At 42.9% G+C, this 13509-nt stretch overlaps 1 protein-coding gene across 2 annotated transcripts in view; it reads left to right on the top strand.

Annotated features, from left to right (window-relative positions):
* The window catches only part of HUNK (hormonally up-regulated Neu-associated kinase), a 102635-nt gene that overhangs the window by 67796 nt on the left and 21330 nt on the right, over positions 1-13509 (top strand). For both annotated transcript variants that reach the window (XM_014786919.2, XM_087418151.1), the window contains exons 5-6: positions 3762-3889; positions 11312-11447. In XM_014786919.2, coding sequence (XP_014642405.2) covers positions 3762-3889; positions 11312-11447 — 264 coding nt within the window. The remainder of the gene's footprint in view (positions 1-3761; positions 3890-11311; positions 11448-13509) is intronic.

The following is a 13509-nucleotide window of genomic DNA, read 5'->3' as shown; positions in this document are numbered from 1 at the left end:
ACCACCTGAAAGGTGGGTACTGTTATTACCCACAGGTTGTAGATGAGAGAGCTGGGTCCTCTTTCAGGATTTGTGACTGTTTTTGTGGATGATAAACTCCTCCAAGAAAAATGAAATTCTGGAGTCAGTGGGTAAAATAATCAGTTATTATAAAAACCACTTGTTCGATCCTGGTCGGACCACTCTGTGCTGGTTCAAAGGCACCATCTTTAAGACAAGCATCTGTTAACTTTATTTGTGGTCTCAGCCAGACAATAGAGAAAGGCAGTGACTGCAGGAGATTTTTGTCATCTTTTGAAGCCAGTTGGTGACAAGGAGACGAGCAATTTAATGTCTTAAGGACTCCATGAAGACAGAGGCTTTCATAAAGGTTTTAGAATTGGTCCTCTGGTCCCATATTACATTCGCCAAACTCCTTCAGTAGGATTCGCTTCCTGTTACCATAATGTCCTACCTCCTATAGCATTCTGCACTATTTTATGCACCCACCTGTGACAAGAAACTCTGTCCTCTCAAAATAAAGTGAAATATTAAAGGTCATAGGGCATTCTTCAAATTTGAGTATTGTACACTCTTCTTATAGAGGAAGAACATTCTTGGTACCCCTGGTGTTGACTTAAGTTATTTTTCTTTAAATTTTACTTAATGTGCAAGAACATAAAATTAAACTCCTTTTCTTTATGGCCCTGTACAAATAAAAAACCAAAACTCATTTATAAGTTAAATATTACCAAGACTAAAAGAACCCCCCCAAAATTCAAATTAGCAACCTTAATTACACGCCGTGGCTACTGTTCTGTGAGAACTGAATTTCCGTACCCAGTCTGAGTGGAATTCTCACCACTGGGCACAGGCTCTTTGAGCTGGTCAGGCCCGTATTGGGATTGCTCAACTCTTCCACACTTTGCCACTCATCCAGTGGCTTTCAAACTTGAGTGTGTATCTGAAGCACCAGGAGGGCTTGTGAAAACACAGATTTTGGGGCAGCACCCCCAGAGTGTCTGATTCAGTAGGTCTGGGGTGTGGCCCGAGAATGTGCATTTCTTACAAGTTCTCAGGTGATGATGAAGCTGTTGGTCTGAGGACCACACTTTGGGAACCACTGCACTATTCAGAGCAGGAGACTTGCTTTTCCACAGACATAAGCACAGAAACGTCATTGACAAATTAAGCCCCCCTCTGCTCCTTTCTCATTAGCCTGTGACAATTAAAGTGATAAATTTTTGCATAGTTGTGTGTTGGTAAACACAAAGGCAAAGCAGGCACTGAAATTGAGTGTGTACAGGGAGGGTGTGCTTGGTTTTATGGTGGTCGTCCAATGTCCCTGGTTGGCTTTGTAAAATGTTTTAGTATAACATCAAAAGAAAATCCAAAGTGGAACCACTGAACCCCTGAGAACGTGTCCACGTACCTAGTTTCAGAAACACTAGCTGGGTGGGGTATTATATAACACTTACCTGTGGGAAAAAATGGTATTGTGTAAGTACCCGCCTCCTCTGCTTTAGGCAAATGTTAGAGCCAAGATTAAGGCAAACCGGGGTGAGCAGAGACAGAATCAACCGGTCTCGTCCCACAACCAATGGGTAGAAGTTGTAGACTTCAGCGTAGTATTGGGAAGGCCCTCCTCATGCATAGAGTTGCTCTGAGTGGAATGAGCTGTCTTAGGGAGGCTGGAAACAGCTTGCCTCTGAAGCTCTTCAGGAGTCCCCAACAACAACTTGGTGGATGTTCCAGGGGTTTCCATTCATAAAAGCCATGTGTCCAAGACCCCTTTGAAGGTACATATTCTACAGTTTGGGGGCCCTCTTATCAATCTCCAAGAATCCTCCAAATCATCAATCTCCAAGAATCCTCCAAATCGAGGATGTTTAGCTCTACCGTATCCAAAAGGCAGCATTGCATCGTAGGTGTTCAACCATGTTACCACCCTAACACTCCTCCTCTCTGCCCCTAAACTGGCTCCCCCCCAACCCCCGCTTCCTCAGTTCTGTCACTGTTACCACCGGTCGTCCAGCTTTCCAGGTTTGACACTTGGCACATCCCCTTCGGATGTCTTTATAGCTTATCTGCCTTTCTCTTTCCATCACACCATCACTCTCTCTCTGACTGCAGTAGCAACATGCGGATTTACTGCTACAGTCTCCTGCACCCCATTCTGAGCCCCTTTAATCCACTTAATACCAGATGACTCCTCCCCCAAAGGATCTGGCCCTAGAACTTTTATTTGTGCAACATCTCTTCTTATCCTGGGGACCGTGTTCCACTAACCACACAGAGGGAAATGCTGCTCTAAATGGCCCTGCATGTGCCTGGTTCATTCTTGTCTCCATTTCTTGGTCTACGCAGTTTATCTTCCCCATGCTCACATCCGGCCACAGACGTATAAGCTCACACACATAACTCACCCCGAGAGGCCTCCCGGCCTCAAGTACTGATTACAGTCCTCTTTCTCCCTTAATTGAACTCCTCTGTGGTCAAAAGCAGCACAGTTCAGCACTTTCGTATCCCCTCTGTACTCATCACCACTTGAAAGATTGTACTTATTTATTTGTTTACGTGGTGATTGTCTGTCTCCCCTCCCCCCAAATCCAAGATGGCGGATCCCCGTCTGGTTCACCCCTACCCAGCACCTCCACCAGTGCCTGGGGCAGAGAGCCAGCCAGCAAGTATTTGTGGAATGAATGTTTATATCTGTCTCCCTCACTCAACTGTGAGTTACAGAGCGGGAACCGGGTCTTAGCATAAGTCTGCAATTTGAGAATGATTTCTAGCTGGAGCCCATGGGCTCCATACCTGTCTTGATCTGGAGAGCTGTAATTCACAGGCGCCTTAGTAGAACTGGGCCCCAAGGGTCTTAATTTCAATCAGTCTCGTTGGATTTGTTTTGACTGGAAATCCTATTGCCTGTTTTTAAAACATATTCCCTTGGGCGCTTTTGAGTGCTTGAGACTTCTCGGCAGGCAGGCATTTCAACCCCATCAGGAAATCTCATCAAAATGATATTGGGTTTGTACATCAGGAAAATATACCCTCCAAGAAGATGTTGCTGTTATCTGGTTTGGCTTTGGATATAAGCAGTTAAGCTCATTCAGAAGATATTTCCACCACATCTGAGATATTGGGCCAGGGCTGGGTGGCAGAATCTCACAATAAACAATAATGTGAAAAATAAGAGTGGTAAGGAGACCCCCCCTCCCCTCCAAGGAATTTGTCTAGTTAGAGGCCAAACAGAATTCAATGGAAGAGCCAGACACCAGTTTTGGGTATGAGACTTTCGTTTCCAAGGGCTGAGCAGTAACCAGGCATGCTGGCTAGGCTGTGACTTGCCCTCCCATGCAGAATCTTGTCTATATTTTTTGGTCTGGCCTCCTCTAGGCTCCACTGTGGAAACCATACTTGGAAAACCACATAATGGCAAGCCTACTTTTATTCGAGATTCCTAACACCCCCCAGGTATTTTTCACATGATTTGGTCTGGACTTCCTTCCAGAAGGAAGGGACATGTTTTCCCCTCCTTAGGGGGTAGCTCTTGAAGCTCTTTAAACTCCTCTTATCTCCAAATCTTCACAAGTGTGTTTTCACCCACCCCTTTCACTCCTGCTCTTCAGCCTGGTGCTGAGGGTTCTAGAAAGATGACTGTGAAGAAGGCCTCTTGAGGTTGGCATGAAGGTGACAGGACTGAAGCTTCGCCAAGCCCGTGCCCTCTTTGTCTTGCCCTCCCGGGGGGCCTTATTCTCATGCTTTGGTGTCTCTCTTTTCAGAGGTGTGAACATGTACGCCATGTTGACTGGGACCCTGCCTTTCACGGTGGAGCCTTTTAGCCTGAGGGCTTTGTACCAGAAGATGGTGGACAAGGAAATGAACCCGCTCCCTACCCAGCTCTCCACAGGTAATGCTCCTGCTGCTCTGGATTCAGGATTTCAGGACTTATACCCCAGCCAGCTTGGGTCCATCTGTGAGGCAGTATTCGTTTTGTAGCAGTAGTATTAGGACTACCCCATGATTATAGGTCTCTCCCTAGTATTAAAACGAAGTCTCAAGAGGTGGTTGGGTTTCCCATTTCTAAGCAGCCACTCCCTTCATCTCACCTCAATGCTTTCCTTTTCTGCTATAATTCAGAACCCCTAACTTCCTCCTTCTGCACAAAACACACATATCAAAAGGATCTTATAGTCTCCATTGGAAAAATAATTGCAGGCTTGATTATTTAAAAACTCACCATAGTATAATGTTGACTTTGAAAAGAACATTTCTAATCACATTTCTATTGTGTCTTCCTTAGTCAATTCACTCTTAAGAAATATTAGTTTCATTCAAGTTTGGTCTGTGATTTGTTTTGCTATTTGAGTTTTGAGCCTGTTCAAAAGCTTTTAAGTAGATATCGGTTCAGTTACTCGGTTAGACTGAATTGGCAGGTGTGTTTGGAAAGTACTCTCACACTTCAGCTGGTTCACATTTCAGTAAACAGTTCGTATTCAGGTTTGGTTTCAGATCCAGTAAATTAGTACAATTTGTTCTTTTGTTGGATTCACCATTCACTTCAAGTTCCTGGCCTCAGGTTGGCCATTTAATTGGCTCCTTAGAGTAAACTCAGCTTCAATGAGATAAGGCATGTGACCAAAAAAAAAGTAATTATTTAATTTCAACTTATGATACATGATTAAAATATAGCATTTTTATTTTACTACCGTTATGTATTTTTCTCTGGAGTTTATAAAGCATCCATGAAGCTGACCCTGACTTTATGCTTGCCAAATGGACTCCAAGCTGAAATGCATTCTCGAATGTAATTGCCTAATTCAGTCCTTACTTTCACCTTTGCTAAGGAGGGTGGAATCCTTGTAGGTTGAAAGCACAGGCGGCATTAGGTACTTGGGAAGATAAGTTACAGTGCTGTCATTATAAAAGAAATATTTCTGCACTGAAAGCCGTAACTTTTGGAGTTAGAAAATGTGCAACATGTTGAACAAGTTTTTATATTTAGGTTTTAAGAGCGTTCAGAAATTTTGAAAGTGCTGCAGAGCACTATGAGGAGTGCTCATTCATTCATTCCATATTTCATATTTATTCACTTATTCCATGAATATGTATTGTGTGCCAGCTACATGCTAGGAAGGTTCTAGGCACCAGGAAAACAGAAGACAAAACAGACACAGTCCTACCCGTATAGACCTTACATATCAGCAGGGGAGGCAAAAAATAAACAGATAAATCAACATGTGTGAGGTTTGGTAGTGTTAGTGCTCTAAAGAAAGGAAAATAAATTAGGATAAGGGGATAGAGAGTAAAGATTTTTTTTTTAACCAATAACATTTTCAAAAACTTTTTTATTGTGGAGTAATTGTAGATTCACATGCAGTTATAAGAAACCATACAGAGAGATCTGTCTATCATTCATCCAGTTTCCCCCATTGGTCATATCTTGCATAACTGTAGTATAATATCACCACCAGGAAATTGACATTGATAAAATCCATTGACCTTATTCAGATTTGCATGCACTTGTGTGTGTTTTTAGTTTTATGCAATGTTATCACAGGTGTAGATTCATGTGACAACTACCACAGTCAAGGTCCAGAACAGCTCCATGACAGGATCCCTCCCACTATCCTTCTATAGCCAAAGCTGCCTCCCTGCCTCCCACCTCCCTAACCGCTGGCAACCATAACCTGTCCTCCACCTCTATAATTTTGTCATTTCAAAAATGACAAGTGACCAAAAAAAAAAAAAAAGTATATATATATATATATATATATATATATATAAATGGCTTTTTTCACTTAGCATAATTCCCTTGAGATCCATCCAAGTTGTTGCATGTATCCATTCTTTGTTCCTTTTTATTGCTGAGTAGTATTCCATGGTATAGATATACCACAGTTTGTTTAACGATTTGCCAACTGAAGGACACTGGGTTGTTTCCAGCTTTGGGCTATTGTGAATAAAGCTGCTATATCAACATTCATGTACAGGTTTTTTGTGTGAACATGTTTTCATTTCTCTGGGACGAATGCCTACAAAGTGAAGTCGCTGGGTCATATAGTAAGCATGTATTTAGTTTTGTAAGGAACTGCCACATTCTTGTTCAGAGTGGCTGTACCATTTGGCATCCCCGCTAGCAATGTGTGAGTGATCCATTTTCTCTGCATCCTTGCCCGCATTTGATGCTATCACTCTTTTTTATTTTAGCTATTCTGATAGGGGTCTAATGATATCACATTGTGGTAACAAATAAGATGGCAATCTTTCCAGGTAGTCTCTTTAAGGGTTATATGGTCATAAATCTTGCCATCTTGCAGAGTGATTCTGAAGTTCTTCTTATGGTTCAGGGTCTGTTTTTTCCTCAAGATCCATAACACAGGACACTAGGAGGATGTTTGTACCCCCAATGCCTGGAAAAGGCAGACACTTTGAATCCCATGAGATCCTGAGAAGCTGGAGAACTGCTCCTCATTGTATTAGTCAGGATAGGCCAGGTTATGCTGCAGTAACAAATAGCCCCCAAATCTCAGTGGCTTAAGGCAACAGATTTATTTTTCATTCATGCCACATATCTATCAAGACTTGGATCAAGGGTTGAAGGGTTCTGCCCATCCTACTCGGTCAGGGTCCCAGACCAATGTAGTAGCACCACATCAAGCATATTTGGTCCATGCAGAGGGAAAGAGAAGTCCAGAAGATCTCTCCTCAGCAATTAAATCTCCCACCAACATTCCACTCATCTCCTAACTTTCTAAAACACGTCATATGGCTTCACCCAACTCAAGGGAGTGGGGAAGTGCAAGCCTACTGTATGTCTGAAAGGTGGAAAGCCAGAAATATCTGTTGAACAGCATTAGCGTGAGCCTCAGGCTGTGGGAAGAAGAGCAGGCGGGTCTTCACTGCGATCATCACTAGTCAGGCAGCAGGGCAAGGGCAGGCAGATTAAAAACATAAGAAAATCAGTCTCATTACTTCTAAGCCATACCTTGTTTTTATCCCCTGTACTATTACCCAGCCTTTGGATGCTGGGCTCTAAATGTTGTCTGATTGTGAAAATTAAATTTACCCTTAAAGAAGTAAAAGTTGCACCCCTGAAGATGGTGAAAGAAAAAGTCCAAAGGAAATTCCAAAGAAGAAATATTAGAAATATTCCAAGCAATTTCAGCATCACTGGAGTTGGTGTCCAACCTCACATAGCTCCCTCTTGCTCTGAGCAGACAGCATTGCCTTTGGCCTTACGCTCTGCTTGCTTGTGAAAGATCTTCAAATTCCAAGACTGTGTTGTCTTGACTTGTCAAGCATGAACAAGCATGGAGTGCATTTCTACATCTGATTTTACATACAGGAATCTGGGCTCCCCCCCACCCCCCTCCCTTTTTTTTTTTTTTTTTTTTTTACTATTGGGATATATAAATATCTCTCCTCAATTCGGGCTTAAACCTGAGTTCAAGGTATCAAGCATAGAGTTTGCACATAATAGGTGCTCAGAGAATCTAGGATGCTGACTCTGGTATTAAAGTGTCTGGACTGGGAAGGCAGCCCACAGATTCCTTTGACTACCCAGGGTTGGAATTGGCCCAATGCGGTAGGGTCCAGAGTGAATGACTTTGGGTTTAGGTATTAGCTGTTGCCCTTCTGACAGCCCCCTGTTTCTCTAGCCCTTTGCACCCCACCAAGTTCATCTCTTCTCCCTTCCAACCAGCCTGGCCCATATTCATTTATGATACCGTATGATACCATCTTGTTTACATCCCCAAATACCAGCTTAGCAGTAACAAGAGTAGCTGCCGTTTATTGAATGGCCATTTTTAAGTGCTTTTCATATTACCTTTTGTTCTCATAACAACTGTGCAAGGAAGTACTATTATTCCTGATGCATCAGGGAGGAAACTGAGTCTCAAGCGAGATTAAGTGGCTTCTCTGTTTTTTGAATTCACGTCTACTTGACCCCCCAAACCTGGATTTTTCTACCATACTGTGCTACTTCTCTCTCTTTCCTTACTTTACTTAGTATAAGATGGCCCTCTGCCTAGATTTGAGGGTATTATTTGTTGTCCTTATGTTTTGAGTAATATCAAACTTGAAATGTCCAAATTGAAACTATGCCAATTTTATTGTATCCCACTTACACATCTTTATTAATTTGATGATTCTGTCTCTCATATTTGTAATGATCTTTCCATGTCTATTGTGTAATAGTATGCTTTTTTTTTAAAGTTGGAAGAGTTTTTGCCAAATTTGAGTTGAAAAAAGAATGCGTTATTGCCCTTGTGAGTCCATTGTGCATGCTTTCGAAGAATTGCCCCTCATCTCTACTGTGTAGTTTGAAAACTTAAGCTCTTGGGGACTTTTCAGTTCTTGCTTCTAGACAATTCCTCTTTCTGCTTGTTGGTGCTTGTATATCACAGAGTCGTGAATGCCTTTTATGGCTTACACATTTTTCGGACAGCTTACCTTTTCATCACGAGACCTCAGTGATGGCACTTATAATACATTCCAAACAGTCACTTCAGATCAAGAGGAATTTGCACCATGCAGTCACCGCAGTGAAGCTGAAGGTGAGGTGTTAGCATCTGTGAGGGTTGAGGCACGCCAATTAAGATTTCAGAGAAGGCTCGACTGTCAAATAATTGTTGCTGCTTTTGCCTTGGAGGTGATGAGGGAGGAGCCTTGGGTGGGGATGGGTCTCCACTTGCATCCAGTGGGCTACACTCATGGAAAAAGTCCGACAGCTCTGCCTGTGTCCTGCGGCCCTTGCCCTAGGCACAGTGTCAAGGTGCTCACACAGCCAGTCTAGACTTTAGAAAGCTGATGCCTCATGGGTGAAAGTTGGTTTTGCACTGGAGGAGTGTGTACTGCATGTGATGAGGAGCACAGAGAGACAGCATCCTATGTGAGTCACCCCTACCCTCCGGCCCGAATGGAGAGCCCACATGCCAGCTCAGAAGATGGAATGTGATACATCGCCATGCCCACCACGGCTTTCCAGGACAGTGGAGAATATTTTGATCCCTTTTGCTCATGAGTCATAGGGATTTTCAAGACCCTAACACAAACTTCAAAGAGCTCTAAAGATGTTTTCAAAGTCCTTTTTGGATAGTAATGCAATGCTTGTGATGTCCAAGAAAAGAAAATTCGTCAGTCGAGATTCAGACTAAAATTACTTGTGCTCATCAGCAATTTGTGAAGATGCAGAGCGCTTGGTTCTGAAAATAGAACAAAAATGCACATCCAGTCTCTTCTTAGCTCTTCTGGTTAATCAGACTCTGAAAAAGCCTGGCTACAGCCTGGGTTGTTGTTTGGGGCCCTTGAGGGTAAGTGACAGAGATGTCTCAGAAACATCAGTAACTCACAGCCTCTCCATTTCAATTCCTTAAGCCCACATCTTTTTTCTTTGACCAGTAGATGTTTCTGATTAAGCATCCAAATGACTCTTGCCATGTAGGGGAGTTGAGAGAAGGGAGATAGAGTTTCCAAAAGAGGAACCTCTTTTTTTGGAGATCTGTTTGCTTTTCAGACCATTGTAGAACGTTTTAGGAAAGTTCTATTTGGAGACCCAGCTATAAAACTTAGAGTATTAAGTGTACCTTATGACTGCTCTGGCGTCTACATGTATATTTTTACCCACTACATTCTTAAAGAGAAATGACCTTCTGGTGACCTTGTCAACTGTATGGGAATAACACCTCGAGGAGTTATCTGGTGGCTTGACCTACCAAAAGTTGTTTCTTTTGGGTTGATTCTGGCATCACAATTAATCCGTCTTTTGATGGCTTGGTTTCTACCCTGCAGAAAATAGGTTGACAGACAACACTCATCCTTCTGTAAAGAACAGCATTAAAATGACAAGTAAAGCTTGTGAGAAAGTGAGAATTTTTATGACTTTTCCTCAAAAGGTTAGATTATGTTAGAAAATGAAAAATAGCTTTGGAGAGAAGGATAGAAAAGTTTGAGGACCAAGCAAATCAAGATTATTTCCTGGGATCTAATACTTGATATATTGGAAATTAGATATCATGTACAAAGCTACATAAAAGAATATTTCTTTGTATTGCAAAGACAATATGACAATACTCCATAAAATAAGGAGTATAGACGAAGAAAATATCATGGTCCCACAACTCAAGCAAGACAGACCATCTTCATTGTGAAGCCATCTCTGGCATTCTTTGTCCATATGTGGACATGCATATTCTCATGCTGAACGATTTTGAGGCCTGTGACCTTTGTGTGCATTATAAACATATTTTCCCATGTTGTGTAGTTGTCTCCAATGTTATAATCTTAGAGGATGCAAATGTTCTACTTAGAGATGAACCAGCTTCCTATCCCTTGTGCCTGGATGGACAACAGGTGCTCCATAAATGTTTGTTTACGTAAGGAGACGCAGGGCATCTGAAAAAATCATTTTTGCCTGGGATGGAAGGGAAAGAGATTTTATAGTTTGTCAATCGCTACTCATATCCTTTCCTTGCACACGATGTTCAGCATAACTGATATGATGGCAGCAAACTTCAGTAGGCTGAAAAATAAGGGCAAACTTTATTGCATACATTCTGCCCAAGCAGCCCCTTCATTTTGAGGGACAGCACAAAAGGAGAGGGCCCATCAGGTAGCCGTGGGTTTACCGTATAGTACAGTGCTTGCCACAACTTTGTACACGAACTAGGATTTTAAAACTTGAGTCACTGTTACAGAGTTTACTTAACACTTTAATAAAAACAGGCTCTCTGGCATCTCATTGGCCTCACTGGCTCAGCTAAGTGGGTGTGGGCTCTGGCTGGTCTGGGGGCTGCATCACCACCAGTTCAGAGTCTGGGGAATAAGTGGGTGGCCAAGGAGAATGGCTTTAAAAGAAAGGAGCAGAAAGAAAGCAGGACCTCCCTGGTCTCTTGATACTGTGGGTGTCACATGGTGAAGGCCAAGTTAGAGGGTCTAAGTGAGGATGCCTGTACCCCTGGTTCCTTTGGGAGTGCTGAAAAACCTACCTTGAGATCAAGCATTTTCTCTACTTTCTTTCATTTCTTCAAGCCTATAAATAGAACATGTCTTTGACTCACCTTTAGAGGTGGGCCACAAGCAGAGACCACAGGCTGTATTGGGAAGTGCAGGACGTGGAGAGACCCGAACCGGTTCTTGCTTTACCACGTGCCACTTGCATTCCTTGGATGGATATCTTAAACTCTTTGACCTGTGGCAGCCAGAGATCCAGAAAACAGATCAGCCCAGCAGTGGCTCGGGAGGGATGGTGGGTCATCTGCCTCGAGTCCCAGTGGTGTCTTCATTTAGCCTGTAACACGCATGTGTTCTTCGCTGAATGTCTTCACAGGAGCCATCAACTTCCTGCGCTCTCTCCTGGAACCAGATCCCGTGAAGAGGCCCAACATTCAGCAAGCACTGGCAAACCGCTGGCTCAATGAGAATTACACGGGCAAAGTGCCGTGTAATGTCACCTACCCCAACAGGTAATCAGGTGCACACAGAGGGACCCCTTCTTGGGCCAGATGAGGCCTGTCTTACGAGCCCTGAATAGTTCTGGACAGGAGGCTGTACACGATTCAAGGAAATGCTGCGTCTTCTCTTGGCTGCCCTTCCCCCTCCGCACCCACACATCCACAGACAAGAGGAAGCAGAGACAGGGCCATCCCATGCGGTTGTGTAGAGTGCGCCCTGCAGTGGGCGCCCAGTGGAGGTGCGTGGAGGCTGAAATCCAGGCCACATTCCCCTGTCAAACCTGCCCTGGAGGACCTGCCTAGAAAGGTCTGGAAATATCCACCAAGTCTTATGAAAGCTGCAGCACTAAGTTCTTCAAATGAGGTGGGCAGGCAGGGCTCTATCTTGGAGAGAAATTTCTAGAGGAACTTAAGGGGGTGTGGGTAGACATTCCTGGAGTCTGCATCCACACTGCTGGGCCAAATTTACACTCAGCTATGGCCATAGATAAGGGGGTTTCACTCAGTTGCCTTCTAGAATTCTAGCATTTGACTCATGGGAGGTAATTTAAACAAAGTCTAGGTTACTTAGGTTACCAAGGGAACCTGGAAATAGACTCTGGTTTCCAACACCAGCTCGATTTGGGCCAGTATCTGAAACAGACACCAGAAATATTACCCTACTGTGAGACGGAAAGCAAAGCTGAGGGGCCATACTTCATTACCAATGCTCATAATGGGTAGCAGCACCAGGTAATGCTTTCTGTTAAAGGAGGGGGCATTGGTGACAGCCAAATGAGTCATTAGGCTAATGTAATCACCATCTAAATGAGCATAATCAATCCACTCAACACGGCAGCTGTTGAAGGAAGTGGAGCTGGTATTTCAGATATGGTCTCCCCCCTCCTTGTTGGCTGCGTCTTCATTCACAAGGAATCGTGCTGTGGCATCTCATTTTGTAGCTTTTCCAGAGGTAGTAGACAGGCTTTTGTAGATTAAAACTTAAATTGAAGTATCCTGTATTGGTATTGCCAGACTAGTAATTTTTGCAGTGAACTTGGTCAGAAGCATAAAGGCTGCACATGAACTAGTTAGGTTGTAAAAATGGCTAAGATCTTGTATATTAATGAAAACAGCAGCTCTATGTCTTCTGTTTATGTAAGGCCCGTTACTCATTTTATACTAGAGGCAAATCCATGTTCGGTTTTTAAGTAATGAAACCAGAAATCTGAACTGTTGGAGGAGGCCCATGTTATTTATAGTCTTTATTTTGAAAAATGTTTAAGGCAAAAATAATATGCTTTTGATAATTTATTTTTCTGGTTTTATCAGCATACAGATAAACGGAGTAAGAACATGTGACCAGGGAAAGGAATATTTTCTTTATAAAGTATATTTTATAGCTTCCCAACATAACTAGCCCCATTTAATTATTTTAGATGTGTCAGTATTATCCTTTTGGGAAAGAAAGAAAATAAAGATCTGTGTTTTATATCACTCTTCTGTAAAGCCTTCTGTTAATCACTTGGGCCTCCAAGTTGATCTCCAAAATGCAAGAGTAAAATGTCTTTAAAAGTAAACTTTTTATAATAAATGTCATGCTGGTCAGTCAACAGATGTTTGCTGTGTGCCAGGCTGGCCTCCCTGTTCTGGGAGCAGACGTTTTTACAGAGCAAACCTTGGTTGCTTCCTCTGCCTCCCTGCGTGGGCCTGGATAGTCTCCCACTCGTCCAGTTAGCTCTGGAGATGGGTGGGAAGGCAAGGAGGTCATTGATAACACAGGACAGAATTAGAGCAAAGTGGTATACAAACGGATTTAATGAGAATTTATTCTGTAAGAATTACACCTAGTGTTCTGGAACATTTTACCATTGTCTGTATCATCCAAACACGGAGAGATAATACAAATTCAATAACTGATATTGGACAGCACCAAATATATACACTGCTTACTGAAAAAATGTTTAATATGTTACTCTCAGTCAAGAGTCAGTGGACAGTCTGCATTTTGGCAGAGCCCTCCTGTTTTTTTAAGACAGTGGATATGATGGGAAGAGATGGGGTGTCTGGTCCTGCTCACTTCCCTCCTGTCACC

Source organism: Ceratotherium simum, chromosome 27 (genome assembly GCF_057802395.1).
Source record: "Ceratotherium simum simum isolate JZ-2026a chromosome 27, ASM5780239v1, whole genome shotgun sequence".
Taxonomy (NCBI): Eukaryota; Metazoa; Chordata; class Mammalia; order Perissodactyla; family Rhinocerotidae; genus Ceratotherium; species Ceratotherium simum.
The sequence above is the reverse complement of the archived record's forward strand: the minus strand, read 5'-3'. Positions and strand labels throughout refer to the sequence as shown.